The sequence below is a fragment of the Panthera tigris genome, chromosome D4 (genome assembly GCF_018350195.1).
Source record: "Panthera tigris isolate Pti1 chromosome D4, P.tigris_Pti1_mat1.1, whole genome shotgun sequence".
Lineage (NCBI taxonomy): Eukaryota > Metazoa > Chordata > Mammalia > Carnivora > Felidae > Panthera > Panthera tigris.
In genome coordinates, this window is record NC_056672.1 from 84,562,946 (window position 1) to 84,587,861 (window position 24,916).

Below are 24,916 nucleotides of genomic sequence, written 5' to 3' on the forward strand. Positions count from 1 at the left end.
ACTTGTCCTCTGGACCCCCATACCCCCCCACCCCCCCGCCACCACCAGCAGCCCTGAACATTCTCTCCCTGAGAGGCAGCCTTTGACTTTGGCATCAGGGGTCCCTTCCAGGCCTCTGCTGAAATGGTTTTTCCATTGACCCAGTAAATGATTACACAGCAGTCAGGAGGCCCATAGTCAACACCTGGCTCTGTTACAGGCCCACTGGGCTGCATAGAGCAGGCCCATAAACCTCTCTGAGCTCCGGTGTCGTCATGGCGACCGCGGAACAGGGTCAGCCTCTGGGGCACAGGGTAGAAACTAGGATAAAGGAGATAATGGGTGTGCGATCCAGAAGGGAAGTTACTCCACAGGTCTTCCAACTTGGGGAGTGTGAGTTCTCTCATTTCTAAGCTGCCCTCACTCCACACTGGCCGATAGCTTTGTCTACCTGCAGGGTTTCTGTTTCCCCTTCTGGTTTTTGGTTTGGCGTTTTTTAATTCATGTAATATTTCCCCTTTCCTGGGGCTTTAAAGTATTTTTAAGAACACGCTCCTGCTTTCCCGTTGAACCTTGCGTTTCATAAGGTGCCCCCTAATTCCTGCCTGCATTGCTTCCTCCCCAGCAGCTGCAGTGGCTCTGAAAGCCTCGTGGTGGAGAAATCACTTACGCATGTCTTTTTAAGCTGTTAGGTTCCACTGAAATGTATCCTTTCGTACTTTGTTCTGACCAAAGGGTCCCTTTGAAAAACTCAGGGCAGATTTTCAAGTGGCTTGAAGTCATTACCCAGGGAAGCTCAGAAAGGTTGAAGGATCCAGTACAAGTTAGAAATGGGTTCCTTAGCTTCAAAATATAAAGAGCTCAATTTGACTTAGGTAGAGAGAGGAAAAAAAGAAAGCCTTCTGTCTGGATTCCAGAAAAGACCATCATAAGCTAGTTGAAGATTACCTTTCTTTCCTACTGTTGAAGGTAAAAGCGATTCAAAACCCTGAGGACTCCAGGGGCACTTGGGTGGCTTAGTCGGTTGAGTGTCTGACTTTGGCTCAGGTCATGATCTCGCCGTTCATGGGTTTGAGCCCCGTGTCGGGCTCTGTGCTGACAGCTCAGAGCCTGGAACCTGCTCGGTATTCTGTGTCTCCCTCTCTTTCTGCCCCTCCCCTGTTCATTCTCGTTCTCTCTCTCTCTTTCTCTCTCAAAAATAAAAGACAGACAGACAGAAAGAAAGAAAGAAAGAAAGAAAGAAAGAAAGAAAGAAAGAAAGAAGAGAGAGAGAAAGAGAGAAAAAACCCTGAGGACTGCAGAAACTCACTGCAGATATAAAGATAGACCAACGACCTTTCTGGGTATCTTGCCCATGGAAGATCTGAACCAAGAGATACCTGTGGTTGGGTTACATAATACGTGATTAATAATCACTTAATGGAGAGCCTGGTTGTGCTTTGGCATTGGTATTTCTTGACATCTTGTCTTAAATTATGTAGGAGTGTCAAGATCCTGAGCTTCTAAGCTAGACATGCTGGCCTCCCTTTGGACTGGAAGCATGGCTCCCTTGCCTCTCACTGCCATGAGACAGGGTGACCCCCATTTGCCTCTCTGGGTTGTGATGTGGTCTAGCATAGTGCCTGGCTTTTGCCAAGTGACAGCAGTGACCAGTACTGCGGTACTGCCTGGCCCTGCCACAGTTAGTCCTTATGGGCAAACAGAGACCTGTTTGTGCATAAATCTTCAGGAAACTGTAGCCCTGAGACCCTCATGGAAGCACTCTCTGGCTCCAGGCACAGGCTGGGGCTTCTCATGGTGCCATTGAGCCAGAGTCTCGAGGTTTGGGGCTAGGGATTTTTGTATTTTTCAGGAGCATCCCAGGTCATTCTGACACATTTGAAAGTCTGAGGACCTGTGGTTTGGAGAGAGAGGATGTGTCTTCTGGAATGTGGGGGCCAGCTTTGAAGACACCATCTTTATTTTTATTTATTTTTTTTAATATTACTTACTGTTGACCTGGTTTCCATACAATACCCAGTGCTCATCCCAACAAGTGCCCTCCTCAATGCCCATCACCCACTTTCCCCTCTTCCCCACCCCCCATCAACTCTCAGTTTGTTCTCAGTATCCAAGAATCTCTTATGGTTTGCCTCCATCCCTCTCTGTAACTTTTTTCCTCCCTTCCCTTCCCCTATGGTCTTCTGTCAAGTTTCTCAAGATCCACATATGAGTGAAAACATATGGTATCTTTCTCTGACTTATTTCACTTAGCAAAATACCCTCCAGTTCCATCCACATTGCTGCAAATGGCTGGATTTCATTCTTTCTCATTGCCAAGTAGTATTCCATTGTATATATAAACCACATCTTCTTTATCCATTCATCAGTCGATGGACATTTAGGCTCTTTTCCATAATTTGGCTATTGTTGAAAGTGCTGCCATAAACATTGGGGTACGTGTGCCCCTATGCATCAGCACTCCTGTAGTGCTAAATTCCTAGTAGTGCTATTTCTGGGTCATAAGTTAATTATATTTTTAATTTTTTGAGGAACCTCCACACTGTTTTCCAGAGCGACTGCACCAGTTTGCATTCCCACCGACAGTGCAAGAGGGTTCCCATTTCTCCACATCCTCCCCAGCATCTATAGTCTCCTGATTTGTTCATTTTAGCCACTCTGACCGGTGTGAGGTGGTATCTCAGTGTTGTTTTGATTTGTATTTCCCTGATGAGGAGTGACGTTGAGCATCTTTTCATGTGTCTGTTGGCCATCTGGATGTCTTCTTTGGAAAAGTGTCTATTCATGTCTTCTGCCCATTTCTTCACTGGATTATTTGTTTTTCGGGGGTAGAGTTTGGGGAGTTCCTTATAAGGGTTTTGGATACTAGGCCTTTATCCAATATGTCATTTGCAAATATCTTTTCCCATTCCGTCGGTTGCCTTTTAGTTTTGTTGATTGTTTCCTTTGCAGTGCAGAAGCTTTTTATCTTGATGAGGTCCCAATAGTTCATTTTTGCTTTTAATTCCCTTGCCTTTGGAGATGTGTTGAGTAAGAAATTGCTGTGGCTGAGGTCAAAAAGGGTTTTTCCTGCTTTCTCCTCAAAGGTTTTGATGCTTTCCTGTCTCACATTCAGGTGAAGACACCGTCTTCAAAGTGCCAACAAAGGCCACACTTACCAGTGCCTGCCTTCCCCCCCTCGCTTGTCTGGACCGGCCCCTCTCCCACAGGGCACCATCTCCAGAGACGTGATTGCTCTCCAGAGAGAGGGCTCCTGTGCTCAGGGCTTGTTTTCCGTGGGCTGGCTCCCCAGGTGGAGGTGCCCTGCCTGAGAACCAGGGTCTCCTGCCATTTTCGTTACCTGTCTGGACTTTCCACTTGGGGGCTCCTATTTGAAACCACTAGGTTTTTTTTTTTTCCTGCCTGTGGCATCTACAGTGTCATATACGCGTCTCAGCTGCTCTAGAGGATGCCTGCCAGTCTCTCTGAGAGGCCCCAGCAGTCCCCCAAACGAATCTGCCACCGCACGGTCTCTAACCCTGGCACGCCCCCACCTCGCTGCGTGTGCTCTCAGTGGCTCTGTTCACACCTCCCTGAGGGGGCAAAGTGAGGCTGTGCTCCTGCAAGTGCTCCCTGCACATGAGGCAGGTCCTGGGTGGAGGCAGCCTGGGGCCTCGGGCGACCAGGGCTTCAGCTCCCACTTTGCTGGAAATGTCCCCGTGGAAGTCGTGAGCACTTGGGCCCCAGTGTCTCCACCTGGAAAAGGAAGGCATTCCAGAGAATAGGCCACCAAACTAAACCTCTGGCTTGGACCTTCCCGGGTCCTTGGATTTGTTTATCAAATCTCAACGCACCCCATCTCAACGCAGACCACATTGATAGTTGTGCCAGTTAGTAGGAGATTAGAGTGACGCAGAGCAGCCGATGTCAGGGCCAGAGGGGCGGGCATCCCCCGTGTCCAGGACTGTGGTCCAGAGAGGATCGAGAGGCTCTGTGGTGTCGTGGGAGGGAGGCAGCTCCTCGGTTCAATTCTGCTTCTGCGTCTTGCTGCCGTGTGCTCCTGGCAGGTTGCCTCAGTGCCCTTAGCCGGAGCGTCCTGTGTAAAATTGGAGGGGGCTGGGGGTGACGAGAATGAGTAACAATACATAACTCAGGATTGTCATGAGAAATCCATCAAGACACAGAAAGCCCCTATACCAGGGCCTGGCACAGAGTAGGAGTTCAACTAACTGTGAGCCACCACCACCGCCCCCCTCTTTGGGATTTACAGTACTGATGACAGGTGCAGGAGGGGATAGGGGACAAGTCCCTACTGTCCCAGGCCCCGGGATCAGACATCCAGGTGGGTGGTAGAGCTTTTCACTGGGATCCGGGAAACAGAAGCAGGAAGCTTGTAAGGGGAGAGAGATCCACTCTTTCTTCTCTGTCGTGGGGGGGGGGGGCGGGAACAATGCCTCAGTGCCTGTTGTGTTGCGTCCCCAGTGGACGCGCCAATGCACGTGGCCGGCAGAGAGTCCCCCGCGATTCCGCCCGCTGGCTGGTTCGGGGCTCATCAGGGACTGCGTCTATTGTCTTCCAATCACACTGCCACGGAGTAGTTTGCATAAAGTCCCAAGTTTGTAATTAAAACAATTGAGAAACAATTTTCGCTATATAAAAAAAAAAAAAAAGCTGAACAGGAAGTGTCTTTTAAGCAGATGTTGTGCTGTGAGCCATGTAGAAATATTATTTTACTATCAACCCAAAACGGTTATCTCAAGACTTGAAAACTAAGGGAACATCTTTTCTACTAACCCAGCGTTTTTTAGCGCCCAATATCATTTCACATTTAAAGGTGACAGCAATATCTTTAACGTTTTTCTATTGGATTAATAACATTTAATGTTCAAAGCAATAAAGTGAAATGTTTTCGTGAGGGTGCTTTAGATCGCTAGTGGAAAATTCAAGTAGGGAAAAAAAATTTTTTTAAAAAGACCACACACACAAAGTAATAGACGTCGAGAGCCATAAACTGGAAAGGGAGCCCGGGCATGGAGGTGGTTTCGAGGAGCTTGTGGGTGTGTGAGGCTGGGGTCCCCGCCGGCCGGGCGCCAGGAGGGGCTCCGTGCTCTTGGCAGTGAGCGCTGGGAGCCCTCGCCCCGTCCCCCAGCCATTCATCTCCACCCAGCAGCGGAATATGACAATGTTAGCATTTTTCATTTCCCTGACGTTACCATTAATAAAGCGATGATCCAAAAGGGGCTTTGCTGAGTCTGTTCTTTATGCTACCATCACTCACGACTAGATAATTTCACACAGGATCGTTTTAAAATTAAATGACGATAAAAACGCTCTGCTGTTCTGTGTTCACCAGTTCATAGAAGTCTATCAAGTCATTAATGTGTCATGACAAACTGCTCGATGGATACAAGAGTAATTAATTATTTGAATAAATAACAAGTTGAACTTGGGGCTTTGAACCACAATGACATACGCATCCCATTAAGGGCGTCTTGGAACCTTTTCAGGGCACTGGTATGAAGAGTTAAAATGCAGGCCAGGGTCTCGGAAATGATGAAAAACAACTTCGTAAACACAGGGTAATATTTTACAAGGAGAGAGCCAAAATGTCACATTTCAGCGCCCACATGTTGTTCGGCGTTAAAAGTTCTCTGGCAGCGGCCATCTCAGGATCCCGCTTGATCAGTGATGATTTCAGAGAACAATTACACAGATTTTCATAATCACCATTAATCTCTGCATATTTTTCAAGATAATTACAGCAATTATTATTGAGATTTCTCTTTTATATGCCCATTGTGGGAAGGAACAAGTGCTTATTACACCGGATAGTTCAAAGGACCCTGGATTAAAATTCTTTGTCATCTCTGCGCTCGCTATTTCAACCCGTGTTGCCTCTGAAAGTTCATCAGCTCTAGAAATTAGAGTCCTATTAGCAGGCTCTATTATTAAATCTCAAGGCTGAGCTTGGGTCGTGGTTAGAGTGGATGGTTGAATTGTTCGCTCGTGGGGCTGCTGGGTTCGGTTGGAATTACTGTCAGGTGGCAGGAGACGTCTGTGACAGGTGTAGTCAGAGACGGGTGGCAGCCTTATACCTATTTCCGTGATAGACTTACAAAGTGAACTAACAACCAATATTTAGAGAATACATTTTTGTGACATGCCCTTTAAAGGTTAATATTAAATCTGAGATCTGGGTAATTTATGGCATTGTACTTCACAGACACGCCAGGTTTAACGGAAGGGAGCACACTCCCTGGGATTTCCACGTCAAGGTGGGTGTCCGCGCAGGCATCGTTTCTCAGAACTTCCTCTTCAGATCACCGCTGTCCAGAGAGCCCGTCCGCAGGACGGGAGTTTGTGGAAGGTGATAAACTGCTTTCAAGAGAAGCCGTTTCCTGGGGCAAAGTTTCTCGAAAACGATGCTGTTTGGAAACGCACCGCGGTGTAGATCCGGTGTGCGTGCTCCTGCGCCCCATCCCAGCCACGGGCATTCATTTCTAGTCTCCTGTCATTCCATGCCCTGCCGTGGGGGCTGGCGGAGCCTGCCCACCTCCACCGGTAGAGGTCTAGCTAACGTGAGACGGTAGAGATCTAGCTACGTGAGGCGGATGACGGCCAGGCCTTGGCTGCTGAACTGGGAAGTTCAGGATTTGAGCTTTCTGTTGAGGGAGAAAAACGCAAGACCTAAAAGTGCCCCTTTTTTCCCTTCCAGCTAAGTTCTGGCCTGGTCTGAATGCACGCAAGCAGCGCGGTCTTGTGTAAGTTCAAGTTTGGTTTAGACTGCCATCAGGCTCTGCGTGGAGGTCCCGTTTTATTGGGCCCGTCCCTGTCCGCCACTGTGCCTGGTCTCGGAACCACCCAGCAGCTTAGGGAGGCTGAAGCCTGGAGCCGCTCAGGCAGCCTCTCCCACGGTGGCTGCGCCTCGGGGCCCTCGTCCCAGAGTGTCTCCTTCCCTGGGGGATGCCCAGGCCCTGGGGAATTTGATCCCGCTAATCAAGGTCAGAAGAGCCCGGTGCGGTGGTTCCAAAATGCCACATTTTGCGCCATTTCTCTTTAACCTATAGGCAAGCTCTTTTCAAATCTTAAATAAAATGTCTAATGGGGTCCTACCTGTCCTCTTTGGGGGATATTCGAGCCCACTATCCTGTTGATAAAGTGCGTGGGAGCTCAGACCATTAAAAGCTTACCTATGAAGTGGAATCATGACATTGGAGAACGAACGGCAGAGGCGAGTCTATCTGCCTTGGCTGTAAGGGTGTCCCCTGGGAGAGTGCCCCGAAGATGCCGCGGGCGGTGGCTCCCAGACCTCTTCCACCTCCACACGCCTGCCACCCGCTCTCTCCCCTTCTGGATTACAGTCCGCTTCCATTTGTAGGTCACGTTTTCATTTCTTGGAGGACATCCCCGCCTCATCCTTCGCACAGCAGGAAGGCGGCGGACTTGGAGCGAGCATCCCCGTTCCTGCCCCAGCCCTGCCATTCACCAGCTGTGTGGCCCTGATAAGTCCCTTCCCTTCCGCGTTCCAGGTCGCTCTGGCAGGGTGGGCATGGCAGCACCTCACAGGGCCATCCGGAGGTTCAAACGGGGCTGTGTGCAATGCCCTGGCCCACTCCTCTGCCCCCCGGGCGGGCACACCTGGGGCAGCGCTCTCCAGAGAGCGGTGGGTCCGGAGCGGCTTCAGACGTACCGAAACCTGGGACACCTTCTCTCCTTGCTCTTTGGTTCCAGCAAAGGGAAGGGGAGGCATCTGACCAGAACCCGTTACAAGGCTTTGTGAGTAGAATCTGGTCGAGGGCTGGAGAAGTCAGCAGAAACCAGCTGTTACCTCCAGGGGGGTTGAGAACTGCATCTTCTGGGGCTTCATCCCGGTCTCAAATCACCGATACGTATTTCATATGATGCTTCTGTGAGACGGAAGAATGTCCAACTAGGAGGGATTTTAGACTTCATGTAGCCCAGGGCTGCACCTCAGACCCACCCGGGAGCGTTGAAAAACCTGCTACCCGGGGCCCACAGCTCAGAGCGAGCAAATCAGAACCTCCTGGGGAAGGAACAGAAGGTGGCATTTTTTTTTTTTTTTTTTAAAGTCGCAGATGAGCACCGGCTGAGACATCTGGCCCAGCCCGTTCACTCTCCGATGAGGACACCGAGATGTGACCGCCACGCACGTGGGCCTCCTCACTACAAGGCTGGTTTTCTTTTCACTGTCACTGCGTCAACAGACGTTGTCCCCTTCTCAGGGCATCCCGTCAGGAGATTTGAGATGTTGGCATGACCCAGCTGGGATCCCCTGCCTATGGTGCTGTTCGCCGGGTTTCTTTACTGTAAAATTAGCGTGTTTCCTTTTGTGGCGGATATGTAATTAGTGGGAAGTATTTGGGGGCTACGTGAATAGCTCCCTCCTCATCAGATTATCCACCGGTTTTTGTAACTCTGTCATTCCTTCGATAGCAGTTGGCGTTTTATTGTAAGGAAGAGCTTCCCCTTATCCCCAGTTTGTGCGGGTTGGGTGTGCACTGGTGCGTTCTTATTCATTGTCGTCATTACTTTGACACTCAAATTGTTCGACTGGCCAGCGGGAGCCCCTTCCCACTGGCTCCCGGATCCTTCTGCGGACTTTCCATGATTCTTTGAGGATACCTTTCTTTCTGGTACAACAGCATGTCCCAGACTTGTCCCTTCCCCGCCTCCCTTCCATCAGCCACTTCTCCACAAAGAGCCCCTGTTTCTTCCGGAGGAGAACACCAGAACCCAAAATCTGGGCACTAGGTGTGGCTCACGGCTCCTGGGCTGTCAGCGGATAGAGATATACCTACAGTTGTGTATGTTGGGAGTGCGTGTGCATACATCTAAGTGCACAAGTGTATAAACACATATGTAACTGTGTATGTTTATGTATCTGTATCTACTTCTTAACATCAAGCTTATGCTGTCACCTCCGGATTTGATCCAGCGCCATTCTAACCCCCTGGCCGATTTATCTTCCTCAGCCCGAGCATCCGATGTCAGCAGTCCTCAGTCCCCTGTCGTGGGCCTGCCCTCTTCCCACCGTGTGTTTTTCCCAGAATGTCTCATCTTCTCTCGTGCCTCAGTCACCAGCAGGCTGGAACCCCCCAGTCCTCCCCAGCCCTCACTTCTGTATTTCCATCTGGGCGGTCCTTACCGACCAATGTTGCATCTTGCTCGTGACGTCCCAACCACGTTCACCAGTTTCTCTCTTGGGTTGTCTTGCAAGCCTCTCAAATCCAACACAGCCAAAAGGGCCCCCACCAGCTTACCCTGCACTCCTCTCCCGGTCCCCCGGCCCCCTATTCTCCCGATGGCCAAGCCGGAATCTCGGGGTCACCCTCGCCTCCTCCCCCTTTCACTGCTGCAGCCAGTTGCCAAGTCTCTTGGTCCTGCATCTGAATACCTCTCGATCTGTCCCCACTACTCCCTTCTTACTGTCACAGTCCTAGATGCCACCACCGGCATCCCGCACCTCTTTTCCTGCCAAGAACCTCCTCCCTCATGGTCCTGCCTCCAGCCTCACTCCCTCTAATCCATGCTTCTCTCCACACTCAAAAAAGACTCTCCTAAAACAAAACATGACCATGTCTCTCTCCAGCTCAAAAACCCTTCAGTGGCTCCCCAGGGACCTCATGGTGACATGCAGGCCACTTAAAATGGCAGTCAGGGCTCCTTATGAGCTGGCCATTGGTGGCCTCTCCACTCTCCTGTTCAGCTGTTAAAAAGACCAAGATACGTCTGTCGCTACCAACATGGGAACGCAGACAGCTATTGAAAAAAAGGCAAAATTCAGAACAGTTAGCTCTGCGGTGATACTGTTTTTATGAAAAACACAGGCACATACAAGACAAAATTCTGTATTTCTTCTCTACGTATGCAAACGGGTCCGTACGTGCATGTATTCCGCACATGCAAACAGGCTGGGAAGACCCCATGGGCCGTGCATAGACCACATCCAGGGCTAGCCCTGAGGAGGGTGTGGGATCAGGGCTCTGAATTCAAAGGGCACTTCAACTCAGCTATACTTTTGGAACTGTTTGTTCAGAAAATGTATTCATCTGGGGTGCCTGCGTGCTGTGTGCGGTTGGTTAAGGATCTGATTCTTGGCTTCAGCTCAGGTTGCGATCTCAGGGTTGTGAGATGCAGCCCCACCTGGAGCCCCACGCCGAGCGTGGAGCCTGCTTAAGATTCTCTCTCTGCTCCTCCCCTCTTCTCCCCCACTTGCTCGCGCTCTCTCTCTCAAAATTAAAATGTATTCCTTTATTGAGGGGGTTAAAAAAATACAACTTAAAAATATACAGGTCTTCCCCATCTCCCTGTGGGGTTACGTCCCAATAAACCCATCGCGGGTTGAAAATGCATTTACTATACCTGCCCTACCGGCGTCATAGCCTAGCCTAGCCTACCTGAGACGTGCTCAGAACACTTAAGGTGGCCTACAGTTGGGCAAGAGGGTCTAAAAACCTACTATATGCTGCTAAAGTGTTGGCTATCTCTTGTAATGTGTTGAATACTGTACTGAAAGTGACAAACAGGATGGCTATTCGGGGACAGCATGGCCGTTGGCTCGTGGTCACCTGGCTGCCTGGGACCTGCCGCCCTGCACCACGAAGGGACCATTCCGCTCGTCGCTAGCTCAGGATAGGATCAAAATTCAACATTTGAAATCTGGCCTCCACCAAAAGCACGTCCCTTTTGTACCATCATAAAGTGGAAAACTCGTAAGTGGAACCGTCTTAAGTCGGGACTGCCCGTGTACGAGTCGGTCTTGAGAAGATGGGGAGGCGTGTGTTCCTGCCCATGCGGCCGAGCCCTGCCCGCATGCCCCGCACCTGACGTTCCGGCGCTCAGCAGCTAGAGGCCAGGCTGTCCCGCATCCGCACTTGGCCCCCATCCCCAACTCGCCGTGGCCTGAACTGCTTGTTCAGACCATGCCTGTGTTCCGGAGGACTGTGGTCGCTCCCAGGGGCAGCAGACCTTCGCTGGCCCTCCATCTGCTTCTTCTCTGCCTTTACAGAGCCCCTTTTGTTATGCTCCAGCTCGCTTAGGAGTTTCTGTCCCGCACTGGGGACATTTACCCCGTGGCTCCTCAACTGTCCAGGAGCCTTTTGCTCATGGGGAAAAGTGTCACTTAGTTGGATTTTATCTTTACCTTGAGCAAAACTAGTAGGTCTCTGCCCAAGCCACTAAATACTCGTGAAAATTTAAAAAGCATTTCTGGGGGCGCCTGGGTGGCTCAGTCGGTCGAGTGTCAGACTCTTGGTTTCGGCTCAGGTCATGATCTCACGGTTTGTGGGTTGGAGCCCCAAATCAGGCTCCGAGCTGGCAGTGCAGAGCCGGCTTGGGATATTCATTCATTCATTCATTCATTCTCTCTCTCTCTCTTTCTCCCTCTCTCTTTCTCCCCCCTCCCCGCTCCTCCCCTGCTTACTCTCTCTGTCTCTCTCTAAATAAATAAACTTAAAAAATTGAAAAGCATTTCTGCAGCAGAGGGAGGAAGATGTCCTTGTGCACAGGCCTAGAGTGTCCCGTGGCTGTGGAGTGCACGTGGCCCAACCTCTCTGGACTCCTGCCCTCTAGGCTCCCTCTGCTCAGGCCCCAGCTCCCGGGCCCCCGAGGGGCAGCTCTGGAAATGGGGGCGCAGATGTTGGAGGGCTCTCACTTTCCTCCCAGGGATGTGGGGGGATGAAGTGGGCCACATGACTAAAGTGACACTGGTAGGTGTTGTTCTGTGTGGGGGACAGGGAGGCTGAGAAATGAAGGGGGGAGACTTCCTAATTGCCCCCACTCAGAACCTCAGAGAATATTCATTTGTCAGGTGAAGCCACCTTTACGTTGAAGAATATGCTATTTTTCATGGACCTGGCACCCAGGGGCAGTTTTCTTTACTTCACTTTTGGGACTCTTTCCTGGGGGACATGAAGCAGCCTGGGCCCAGCTTGGGCCTTGCTCCTACTTGAGCTTGACCTATAATGCCAGAGATGGCATACCCCAGGGAGAGCCATGGTCGGGGGGTGGGGGGCACTCAGGTACTCCGGGGCGGGCACTGCCTCCGCACCTCCAGAAGCCTCTGGATTGGGACTCACACCCCCGGATTACAGAACTTAATGTGGCTGCACGTAACGTGTTGATGTAAAAGGTCGAAAACCACAGAGGTCTACTCTCTTGGAAGGGCATTCTCCCCAACTGCAGTGGCGATGATGGTCATGGTGACCGTTATCGAGCACGTACTTTGTGCCTGGGGCTTTATCTCCTTTAAGCTTCACAGCGATCCAGGTATGATCCTTTCCTTCTACAGTTGAGGAAAGAGAGGCACAGAGAGATTAAACCCTTGTCCTGAGTCCGAGGTGGACCCGGCCTGAATCACGCCTCTGCAGAAGCGGGGGGCTGTTGGTATCTGCGAATCACTGGTAACTACCGCGTGCTCCGTGCCCACTGCAAGTGGGGCCGTACTCTGCCCTCTCTCCCCTGCGGGTTCATCCCCAGAGCAGTGCTGCAGAGTGGGCGTGGTTAGTCCTCTCCCATGTGACTTGGGCCCAGTGACTTGCCCAGCGCATCCCACAGCCAGCAAGTGGCTGAGCCCAGCTCAGGGCTCACACATGTCTGACTCTGGCACCCACTCCCTCCTCCCTCAGGAGGTCACTGTGGCTAATAAGTCAGTTCTTTGGGCTTATGAATAACTGGAAAAACAAATTGCTTTGGGGATCCAGAACGAGGTGGTCGGCCTTATGTGGACTCACTTGGAATGTCACTGAGCAGACAGTCCTGGAGGTGTCTACAGATACCTTCCAGGGAATATCCCCAAAGTGAAATCACCAAGAAGACAGAACAGGCTTGGCGTTTGGGTGTGCAAATGAATTTTGAGGACCGGCCTTGAGATCTTGAGGTGTTGGCATCTTTCCCGTCACAAATTGTAAAGGACTCTTGAATCCACTGGGAAGGAGAGAAGAAAGGGTCAGGTTGCTGATTACTTACAAGCAGGTACCCGGGATTAAAGGCCTTGCACCATTCCAGCTGCATTTACCTTTATTCGGAAAATGACCACCTGCCAATAAGCCACCTCGTTCGCCATCGTCTGTGCAAGTACTTCTGAGCTGTTGTGACTCCAGTTCACGTTACAGGGCTTTACCTATAAGCGGACGATACTTGAGATGCTGGGAATGGAGTCTTTTCCTTTAAATATCACATTTTTTGCCACGTGATTTTATGACCCTTTGTCAAGCATGGTGAAATTAACACATGCATTGATTAGAGCACTTCCTCGGTGAGATGTCTGTGAGGGAAGGGGTGGGCAGCCCTGAGCAGCTGTGGGTACCCCAAGGCAATGGGGTGGCCGTGGTTCTGGAGCCCTCAGGAACTGGTCGGCGGTGGGTTTGCATAGAGCCCGCAGAAGTCCGATGGTGTGTGTTTGGAGGAGAGAGTCAAGGGACGGCTCTGAGGGAGTGCCTTCTCGAGTGAAGCAATAGTCCCCGTGCGAAGGGAAGGTCCAGGAACTCTAAGCCTGTCCCATCCCCAGCCAGAGTTCCTGCAGGGTCCTAGCTAGGCTGCCTGTGTAAGCAGGAGTCTGATTCTACGTCCAAACAAATACGGTGTGCAAATTGGACTTACTTCCCCCAAGAATAGCAAAGTCAGGTATTCGGGTCAGTCGGGGGGAAAAAAAATCCCCCCCTTCTCCTTCTTTAAAATAGGGGGTGGTATTAATACGGTAGCAGATTAGAGCTTTATTTGTTTAAACCTTGCAGATTCTGTAAGCATTCACAATCCTCTTGACTTGTAGTGCCTGATTGTAAAAAGAACAGTTGAATGAGCTCATTGTTTCCTGGGTTTTTTTCTTTAATGTATTTTACAAACACTCCGGTGACAGGCCTGACACGCTGATTTCTATGTACTCGCACTTCAGTCTGGGATTACAGCATTAATAACAGAGTTCCGTGCATCATGCCATTTTTAAGCATGATCGTTATGATAAAGGGCATATACTTAATTACAGGCCTGCTTAATTACAGCTCTGTTGAAGCTCGTTTGTTTAGGAGAATGCTAATTGCACTACGGAGCCCGCGGCACATCCTGGCTTTCATGTGCTGTATGCTGCTCCGTGCCGTGGATCAGCATTTTGTTAAAACTGCCACCAAAAATAAAATTTAAAAAAAAAAGAAGAAGGAACCACAGTCCTGGTACTAAAAGGAAGCCTGTCTGGCGCGTGGCTGTAGGTCGGGGCGGAAACCACCATTTGCGGGCCGGGGGCCTCGCTTCTCTTGTGACCGGGGTCCCTGTCACCCTCACAGAGCCTCCTGAGAGCTGCGTCTTTCCCCCCATCTCACAGGGTAGCCGAGGCTCAGAGTGGTGGGGCGGCCTGCCGGGCCACACGTCCACACCTGCTGAGTTGGAGGTGAGGCCCAGGCAGTTGAACTGCCAGGCCCACCCTCCCGCCGCAGCCCTACAGTGACACAGCCACTGTAAGCTGGACTCTGTACTCGAATCCTGGCACCTGACTGCTCTCGGCCTCGGCTTCCTTTTTTTTCCTTTGTAGTGTTTTAATTGTTTATTTTTGAGAGAGAGGGTGGGGGGAAGGGCAGAGAGAGGGAGACAGAGGATCCGAAGATGTCGGCACAGAGCCCGATGGGGGCTCGGACTCCTGAACTGCAAGATCATGACCTAAGGCGAAGTCAGATGCTCAACCGACTGAGCCTCCAGGCGCCCTGCGGCTTCCTTGAGTATAACTTGCAAGCGATCCGTGTTGAGGCTTAAGTTACTTGCTACGTGTTCACCACCCAATATGGAGGAGGTTCCTATCCTCTTGCGTCGTTTGTAGAACTGGGAGCAGTTCTGTTACCTCCAGGGTTTGGCGGTGGGTGGGGAAGGGGGCTTTGTCGTGTCCCTGGGAGCCAAGGGGCCTAGAGAGGGGACTGCCGCGTGCCCCAGGAATGCCACCTTTGGTGCCAGCAAGAAAAGGACAGGCGTTGTCCCTGCTTCTGGGTTGTGGCCACGGACTGGCCAGGCAGTGCCTGCCTGAGATCCCCCACCCAGACCCCGGCTGCCTGGGAGGGCAGCCTGGGGGATCCGAACAGTGGCTCTATGAGAGCAGGGACCCCCTCGCTCACAGCTCTCACTCCAGCTCCCCCATGTGTCTCTCTGAGTAGACTCAGCAATAGACTGAGCGAGTGTCACAGTCTCTGAGCACTAAAGAAAAGTGAAGACAAAACACTGGCTTCAGCTAGGGGAGAAAGAAAGGAAGGAAGTAATGTGGCTCCCCCATGAGTAGCCAGGATGGAGATGATTTATGAACGCTCTTTTGGAACACATGAAAAATGTGTGCCATTGATTTTAAGAATTATGTTTGGGAAATCTCTAGATATTTTAAAATATGGAATGGCTGCCCAGATAAAGAGTAGAAATGGATGTTACGGAATTAGAAGGGGATTCAGCAGTCCCACAGGTCAGCTTTCTCCCCAACACATAAAATCCCGCCCTCACTCCCCAGCACGTGGCCTCTGCCTGGACCCTGGTCAGCCAGCTCTGCTGTTCCTCCCTTTCGTCCTTGCCCCATCCCTCTAGCCCTAGCCCTGTGGTAGCTCTGAAAATACGTGCAGACATTTGGTTACGATCACCTTCGAGTCTTCTCTGGACCAGGATCCCCATCTTTCTGCACTTCCCCATGTGCTGGCACAGTGCTGGGTTCTAGAGGGTGAACAAAAATGGACAGGGATGACACCTTCCTGGAGCATGAGACCTGATGGTTTCCTCCCCTCTCCTCACGTGGTCTGACTTCAGGTCCCTCACCATCCTGGGACTCCTTGTAGGCCACCTGAGAGGACCCTTTGAGAGATCAGTCCCCATACTGAACTCACAGTCAAGCCCAGAGCAGACCAAGATGGCGGCTGTCTCACCAGCACCAGGACTGTCGCACCATAACTTACCCATGGCACCCCTCCTGCCTGGTTGAATACCAAATCACGTTACCGACTTGTTCAGCTACAAACCGGTCTCTTTTCATGTCTTCTGTTGTGATTTCACATGTCCTTCGTCCCATCTAACACAGTAGGTTTTTTAGACCTAAAGTACAGGACTTACTGGCATTGACCTTCAGTAAATTCCATCGTTAAATTTAGCCCAGGATCCCAATTTTTTGAGATCTTTATTGGATTTCTCTCTGTTACACAGTTCATAGACTCTCCTCCCAGATCTCTCCATCAGCCACATCCTAGATAAGCCTACTAGACATGTCTTCACTGAACTAATTGATAACGCCCTGGGCACCCTCCGGAGAGGTCAGTTGAGGTCGGTGTCGATCTATTAATCGGCTTCTTGAACATCTAGTCCAGCTAGTTATGGATTCCCCTCCCCTTAACGTTGTCCAGCCATATTTATCTGTCTTGTCCACACAGGTAACGTGAGAAATTTTGCCAAGTACTTTGCTAAAATCCACATTCTTTCGGCCTACTCAAACCTTTGATATACTAGATTTTTTAAATAAATGAAATTTGGCTGGCAGACTGTTGAGCAAAGTTTTATTGGCTCCCCTTTTAAGGGGCTCCCCTCATGGCGACAGCATCCTGTTCCTCTCACCAGCTCCGTCCAGGAACTTCAGCCCACAGGATCCTATCAACTTGCTTTCTTTTTCCTGCAAGCCCGTTAAAAGTCTGTTTTCTGGAACATGAGAAGCATCCAGCCGTGCCCATCTTTGTATCGTGAACTCTAAAGTGGAAATTTATCCCAAAGTTCCCTTCTCTCTCCCTTCACCAGTCAGCTCCCCTTGGCAGTCAGACTGGATCTGAGTGGTCCTCCCCACCATCTCCTCTGCCACCGAGCCCGTCAGCAGGGCACCAGCCATGGGGCGAGCCAGGCCAGCATAGCTCTGAAGGCTACGGCTGCCTCTTCTCACACAGTCTCGGGGTGCCTCTTCCCTTTCTTCTGTCCACAAGGGCTGCCTTTAGTGTGGCCCCATAAAGACGTCGCTTCTGGTCTTCTGCCTTCAGCCTCCTCGAGAAATTTGCTCTGTGAGGAAATTGCCTTTGACTCTAATCGAGGACCAGAAGGAGTACCTTCATCAAACACCTTGATGTTCACATGGGGGACTGGCCCATGGCCCCAACATATCCCCCCCATTCTCCAGGTCTGGAAGTAAGGTCTCCACCTGGGGAAGGGCGTGGTGGGGGAAGGGCCTGAGGGCGTGGTGGGGGAGGCGCCTCTGAATGAAACTCCCTCCAGGCAGCTGAGAGACCTACCCACTTCCTCTGGTCTGTCTCAGAAGCTAAGACGGGCCTTTTGGAAATGCTGTGCGTGCGTGTGTGCCTCCCTGTCCTAACCTGAGAAGGAGTAATGCGACATTCCAGGAGGCCAGGCCACCATGGTCCGGAGAGCCAGATCTTCTAGATCTTTCTTTTCAAAGGCATGACCGTCAGTTGGAAGGAGAGATAAAAACACACTGCTGTGGGGAATAGAGGGAAAGTGCTGAGTGCTGGGGGATGACTCTGGAGGGGGGAAGTGCTTTGGAAGAAGAGACAGGTGGTGGCTGCTCAACATTGTGAATGGACCAGATGCCGCTGATTGTTCCCTCTAAAATGATTAATTTTATATTCTGTGAATTTCACCTCAACGAAATTTACTGAATTTTTACTAATGTGCTAAAAATTTTTTTAAAAGCCCAAGTACTCCTCCTCCCTGCTTAAATCTTCCCAGTTACTAGGGGAAGATGGCAGTCAGCAGCTCACCAAGCCCCCAGGGGCTTAGGTACGTGCCCTGTGGGGCCAGCCACCGAGCCCCTCCGGGCCCTGCCCTGTGCCAGGGATGTGGGGATGCAGAGGGGACTCTCGTGGACTGCCAGGAGAGGAGATGTGGCCCCGGCCAGGTCCCTGGGGAGGAGGGGGAGCGCCCCTGGGACGGCCCACCGCTGGAGGGGCACTCAGAAGGGCAGCCAGGGGTCAGCACGAGAGGGGAGGGGAGAGGGCGTTCTGTGACGGGCTCGCAGGCCCTCACGTGCCAGTGAGGACCCCCACCTTAGGAATCCCCCCGTTTGGGGAGCTGATGTGCTCCCAGCTTGGGACCTCCCTGCCTCGCCCCTGCGCCCACTGCTCCCCAGGCCTCTCGTTTCCGGGGGTGATCAGGCCATTGCACGTCACCCCATCTCCAGAACACACATTCTCTAAACACACATGGGCCTTCAGATGCAAGCACTGTCATCAGCGAGGGGGAGTTCTTCACCTGGCTTCTCGGAAGCCCCCACACGCCAATAAGCCTCGTGAATGAATGATCAGGGCTTCTCCGCTCGGGGATGTGTGCTGAAGATGGGCTCGCTGAAGACTACACCGGGCCCTGGGTCAGCGTGCTTCCTGCGTGGGGTGCGTGGGGCGAGCAAAGGGAGCTCGGCCTTGGACCCCGCTGCCTAACAGGCGGAAAGAAACGGCAAGAGGTGTGTGTGTGCAGACGTGTGTACAGAGAGCAGAGTGACGTGGCCCTGGCGGGGGACAGCAGTGGGAATTTAAAGGAGAGGCAAAGTAGACTGTGGCTTTCACCTTGACTTGGGACTGCCAGAAGCAGGGCGATGCGTGGCCAGTGATCGGGGAGGCCTGGGGAAGGGCGGGTCTGACTGAACTATTCTCGCACACACCCACTTCCTGGCCCGGGTCCGATCAGGAGGAGCTCGTAGAAGGGCCACCTGGAGACTTAGGGAGAGCATGACAATGGTCGTCAAAACCTTGAAGAGGCCCTGGTCTGGAAGAGGCAGATGTGTTCTCAGAAATTCCATTTAAACCTAATGGAAGGGTCAGAGGATTTGAGTCACTGCTTGCTACCTGTGTGCCCTCAGCAGGACCCAGTCTGTGACATGATGGCAAGTGCTAAGTGCTACGTGCCCACCCGCCTCTGTGGCACTGAGAAGGGGGCAGGGGGTCAGGGGTCAGAGAGCCATCGGGGGTGAACCTTGGTTCACAGCCAGAGTTGGGAAGATGGTGGCAGTTGCTGGGTAGGGATCGTGGCCTCTTCTTGGATTTTGGGTGGGACCCCGTCCTGTCCTCTAGAAAGCACGTGGCCTTTCAGGGGTCATCTGTTCACTGATGGGTTCTCGCGGCTATACGCAAGCATGCACGCATATGTGCGCCAATGTCACCTGTCACGTCCGAATGTGTGACGTACTGCGGAAGATGACTGTGGGCTTCTTCCCATCACCCCTTTCTGGGGGAAGTGTCACACTGTTCCTGGCCCTTAGCTGGAGCTCCTCCAGGCAGCCCCAGCGGCTTACGGGGACCCCACGATGGGAGAAGCCCCCCCCCCCCGCCACCGACCATGGAAGTCTCTATCTGAGCCAGGGGGCAGGGGGACAGGCCTTGGACAGCAACCTTAGAAAAAAAGGAAGTTTCCGGTGGTGCGGCAGCTGGGGCCAGCTGCGCTATTTCCTTTTCTTCAGACTTCCCAGAGAAGGCTTCATTCTTTTCCTCTCCAAAATAAATTACGAACATAGAGTAAAATGATCCTCTTGGCGATCAGACCTCTCTGACTCTGTCCCAGACTTCTCTCTTTTTCTCCTGCTTTTCTTCTTTCCGCTCCCACGACTCTTCCTCCTTAGGACTGAAAGAAATTGCCACCTGTATGCCAGGGAAGCCCCATTTGGATGCTGGGGGAAGCCACTTCCCAGGGAGCCCACTCACCACGTCTTCTCCACGTCCTCCTCGGCCACAGTGCGCCTCAGGACCATTGCCGGCAGGGCCAGGGGGAGGGAACCGCACCACAGACCCTGGTGTTTCTGTTTGCTTGGGACCCATTCCCATTCTGCTGTCCCCTGAAGACAGCAGTCCATCTAAAAAAGCCCAGGCCCGGGGCGCCTGGGTGGCTCAGTCGGTTAAGCGGCCAACTTCGGCTCAGGTCATGATCTCGTGGTCCGTGAGTTCGAGCCCCGCGTCGGGCTCTGTGCTGACAGCTCAGAGCCTGGAACCTGTTTCAGATTCTGTGTCTCCCTGTCTCTCTGATCCTCCCCCGTTCATGCTCTGTCTCTGTCTCAAAAATAAATAAATGTTAAAAAAAGAAAAAAAAAAAGTTAAAAAAAAATTTAAAAAAATAAAAAAATAAAAAAGCCCAGGCCCAGGGGACAGAGACTGAACCACGGTGGCCACGCTGCTCCCACCCTGCTCCGTGCCGGCCACCACATGTGCCTCCAGTGCACACACACCCTTCTTCACAGGCCCTGCCATCCTCCTTTTAAAATGTAACTTAAGCTCCCTGAAACCCACAGGCAGGATTCAAACCTAGTCCTTCTGACGCCCAAGTCACTCTTTCCTCCAAGCTGGACCTTTCCTGTGGGCCCGGCAGCCTGGAGGGTTGTGTCACTCTCAGCTGAGAGAACGTCCGCTGCCCACCTCGCAGAGCACAGCTGTGTCCCCTCCCCGCCTGCCTGAGCCTCTGTTCCTGCCGTCAGCCCCTTGGTGGCCCCCGCTGCTTATAGATCAGAGGCCTGACTCCTAGGTGGCCTCTAGGCCCTTCTCTGCCCCCACGGCTCTGGTCTGTGCCTCTGTGTGGTGCTCCGGGGGCGTGTGAGGTGTTGGCCTTCTGCACCGGGTGTGTGTCCTAGGTGCAGGGGTGGTACCTGTGCCCGCGTCAGCTTGTACTTCGTCAGCATCTCAAGTCCCTGAACGTCACCGGTGTCTGCAATGCCGTTTCCTCTCTTCTTTTGCAGCAATGGATGGTGTGCCTTTTATGATCTCAGAGAAGTTTTCTTGTGTTCCAGAAAGTGTAAGTGTTCTGCATGATCTCCCTTCTGTCCTGTCACCGCCAGCCTGCCTGTGTTCCCTCTACTCATCACACAGGGCCCCCCCAGCAGCCCTCACACCCCGGTCCTCCCTCGTGTTGTCCCAACTTCCTCTCTGGGCCCCTTCAGCTACGGCTGCACGTAGCAGGTGCTTGGAGAGTTAGGGAAAAGCAGGCACGAGGGGCGGGGAAGGAGCGAGGCAGACAAGTGGAAAACCTCAGATTCGGCCATGGCCAAGCCTTTTTTTTTTTTTTTTTTTTTTTTTTTTTTTTCCCCAAATGTGACCATAAATTGGGCTCATTGTGAATGTTCTTGGTTTCCAAGCTGAACTTCTTAAATTTTTTTTTAAACATTTATTCATTTTTGAGAGAGGGAGGGACAGAGGGTCCAAAGGTCAGGACAGCGCAGAGCCCGATGTGGGGCTCAAACTCGGAAACTAGGAGATCACGACCTGAGCTGAAGTCAGATGCTTAACCGACTGAGCCACCCAGGCGCCCCCAGATTCAACTTCATTTTTGTTTTTTTTTATTTAACCGTGACGACATTTTACAGAAAGAAGGCTGCCTGGTTTTTTCATGGTCATTGCCGGATGCTGCGATAACCACACTCTCTGCTCTGGATTGGAGGGAGGCCTCGGAATGGCAGGGCCGGCCGGCTAGTGTGTGTGCCTGCGGCTGTGCTCTCCCGCTCACTGTGGGCCCCCAGGAGCCCCATGCTATGCACCGGCCAGCTGGGGCCCCTGAGCTATCTCCGATGACAGGGGGCCTGAGGGGGCTGGTTGGGGGCCTGAAGGCCCGATCCCAGACTGAGGAGCCCACCCCATCTGACACTCCTGGGACCCTGTCAGATGGTGCCCCCCACCTTGGGTGCAGAGCCCCCGCCCTCAACTGTTACAGGCCTGGCCCGTGCAGGCTCGACAGACTTGTTTCAGGGCTTTTTAAATCCTTTTTGCAGAACTTTGCTTCGAGTAGCTAATAACCGTGAGGGCCCCAGTTTGGGCACCAGCTAAAGAATCCTTCAGTGTATTTCTTGGATCCAGCTTAAAACCACCCGGCTTGCGATTTGACCTGCTCTGTAGTTTCCATTTTCATGAAATATAATAGGCCTCCTCTGAACCCTTCTGGTAAGCAGCTTAATCTTGAAAAATGCTCGTGACGTGACATGCGGAGCATGAGTAACTTCAGCCGACGCCACTTGGCCGCGTTGCCATGGCAACGCTGGCGCCTCTCCCGCCCCGCTCCCTCGGAGAGGCTGTTGTGTCCTGCGCACCGGCTCCAATCGGGAAAGTTTAGTGGGGCAGTTAGAGCCTAATGATGCAACAGCTGGACCTCTGCTGGATGGCGGGCAAGCAGCCCCGTTCTTGCCACTCGGGCTGGCAGCGGGAGAGAGCCAGGCTGTTTTGTGGCTACTGGCAGCGCAGCCCCGGGAGCGGAGTGCCGACTTCGGTGGCCCTGCCCCAAGATCGCCCTCGCCAGCTCGCTGCTGCCCGGCGCTGCCGACTCAGCACGTGCCCGAGGCCCGGTGGCTTGGGCCAAGCCCCGTGCCGCACACCCCCTGTGCTCTGTCCTTTAACCTCCCCCGGCAGCCCAGCCAGGACGGCCCCGCCACCCTGCTCCGAACAGGAGAGGAGGCCCCACCTCTGGGCTGTGGCTGGGAACCACGAAGGCCTGGGCTTTTGTCTGAGACTCCGGTTTCACCTGTTCGTCCCGGCTGCCTGTTTTCGGACCCCCCCCCCTTGGGAATATGAAATGCCCGATGTGCCCAGAGAGGGCTCAGAGCAGGGGCCCCAGGGACCAGGTCCCCTCTCACCATGCGTTCAGCCCAGGCTTCTCCGGGCTTCCAGCTGACCCTTGTTGCCATGTGCATTTGATCTTTCATGTCGTCTGTTGAAAAGCCAGCGTTCTCAGAAAAAGTTCCCATCTTCATGAACTTCTAGAAACGCCCATTAAAATGCAGTGTTACCAGTTTTCACCACGACTGATCATTTCTCATTTCTCAAATGATAATTGATGGGCACGTCCTTCATTCCCCTTGCATTTCCAGAGGCCTAGAACTCCCTCCGGCTCCTTCCCTGGATGTCAAGGAGTCCCAGACGAGAGACTGACCATCCTGCCTCCTGGAACTGCTTAGACCCATCCCACCACGTAGATGGAGCAGTCAGGGTGGCATGTGGTGAAGCCCTGTGCCCCTGCGGCCCCCCAGCTGTGGAAGGAGCAAACCGGCTTTTGACACGGGCATGGAGAAGAGGCGGAAGTGATCAGTGACAGTCACTGTCTTTTAGGAGGGCTGTGACCTTGCTGGGTGCTGTCGACAGATGCCCAGGCAGGGTCCCTGCCAGCAGGGGCCAGCCCTGTTGTCGACCGGGTTTTCTGCAATATGTGCTCCCGTCGCTCACCCCTGTACCCTCAGTGATCACTAGAGTCCTGGTGGGTTTCCACTGAAAGAGAATAGAGAAAACGCTAGATCACATAGGGTGGTTTGAGATGTCACCGTCGTCATGCATAAAAGCGAATATGAAACAGCATTTTCCAGCCGTTTAAAACGATGCCTTGATCTGTGTTTACAGATGCAGCCCTTTGATCTCTTGGGAATCACCATCAAATCGCTGGCAGAAATTGAAAAAGAGGTAAGCAAGCTGCCAGAGTTGGGGGCAGGTGGGGCCCGGGTCTGCGGTCCCAGGATCTGGCGGGGGCGGGGGGGTACCTAGGTGTGGGGGGGCCTCCAAGGAAAACACTTCCGTGTCGCTCAGATTTATTCCTTAGAAAAAGAAACTCACTTTTAACGTGTTTTTTGCTTCAAATCACATATGACCAACACCTGCTTGTGTTCTCTAAGCCGGAAGGTTTTAAGTGGCAGATGAAACAATTCGGCCTCAATGTTTTAAAATGCTTCCGTTTTTAAAAGGTGGAGGTTGGGGGATAGGCCCGGAGTCTCCTTTCCCTCTCCTCCTCCTGCTTATTTGTCATGAGGAGGGGTTTGGGGAAACATCCGAGGAGCCTCTTCCAGGTTTAGAGCAAGGGTCGGGATACATTCGGTTGTGCCTGATAAGCGAGGCCCCATTCAGCCCGCCTGGTTCCACATGGTTTGGATGTTTTCCTAATAAAAAAGAAAGAAATCCAAGACGCCAGCCCACGTGACAACTCTGAGGAATGAGAGCCGAGAGGAGGGAAGGAGCCTGGGGTCAGACCCGCCGGTCAGTGTTTTCCCTGTTTGCGTAAGACATCACTGGAGTGTGTGTGTCGTCTCTTATGTGTAGACGGTCGTTAGGCAGAGTCACATGCTTGCATCCGGCTCTCCTCTGAGAGGCACATTTGTCTCCAAGATGGAAATGGTAGAACCATTTCAATATTCTCAGTTCCTTTGGGTTTTCTCCTGTATACCCAGCTAGCAGAAGCAGGTTGCATTATTGAAAGATGGCTGAAATCAAGGAAAATTGAATCAATGTAGTACAACAAATTTCTAAGGCTGTCATAGCAAAAACAAGACAAAAAAAGTCCCCCTTTGTCTTTGATTCTCACTAAATCATAAAAACCAACCTGATTGTCATCTATAGATTTGGGGGGAGGGGGCGGGAGCTGGGCAGTGAACTTGGGGAAAAGAATGGCTGGCCACCACATTGGAGATACATAGGCTCCGTGTATATACGTGGGGCCCCGTGCACCCCCTTCTCAAAAGCAAGCAGCCCCCAGACGGTTCTGCCCGCCGCCTGTTTGCAAACCGCCTTTGCCTGGGGCCCTGCGCAGGGTGGCACCGGTGAGCGTGTGCGGAAGGTGGCTCACTCTTTCAAGGTGGCTTTCAAGGTGGCTTTCGAGGTGGCTCACTCTGGCTGCAGGGGTAAATCAGGGGCACGCCCTGTGACCCCTTTAGGACGGACAAGGTCACACAGACGTCTCACCCGGCTCCACGCTGACTGGGGGCAAGCGGTCCCCTCTCTGTTTGAAGCTGGGATAACAGTAGAAAGCATGCCATGGGGTTTTCAGGAACACTTCACGAATATATGCGAACGCCAGGGCCTGGCACCACGGACGGGGCTGAGGGTGCGGAGGTATTGTGTGCTGGACCAAGGAGGCAGCGTCTGAATGTCGTGTTTTCTCCTGCCTCGGGCCTCCTGTGCCACAGCCATAGCCCCCTTTATTTCAGCACCTGCTCTGTGCTCACCTTCAGCTCGGGGCTGTACGTACATTCCCACTGGTTCCCACCCCGAGAAAT

General features: G+C 52.4%; 1 protein-coding gene across 4 annotated transcripts in view; it reads left to right on the plus strand.

Moving 5' to 3' along the window:
- Positions 1 to 24,916, plus strand: part of MVB12B (multivesicular body subunit 12B) — a 192,194-nt gene that overhangs the window by 147,428 nt on the left and 19,850 nt on the right. For 3 of the 4 annotated variants that reach the window (XR_006210807.1, XM_042965148.1, XM_042965150.1), the window contains exons 8-9: positions 20,636 to 20,691; positions 23,274 to 23,333. Coding sequence is in view for 3 of the 4 variants with exons in the window: in XM_042965148.1 (XP_042821082.1) it covers positions 20,636 to 20,691; positions 23,274 to 23,333 (116 nt within the window). In the remaining variant the exon portion in view is untranslated. Of the gene's footprint in view, positions 1 to 8,048; positions 8,429 to 20,635; positions 20,692 to 23,273; positions 23,334 to 24,916 lie in introns of those variants that run through there. The other variant, XM_042965149.1, reaches the window with a different exon arrangement.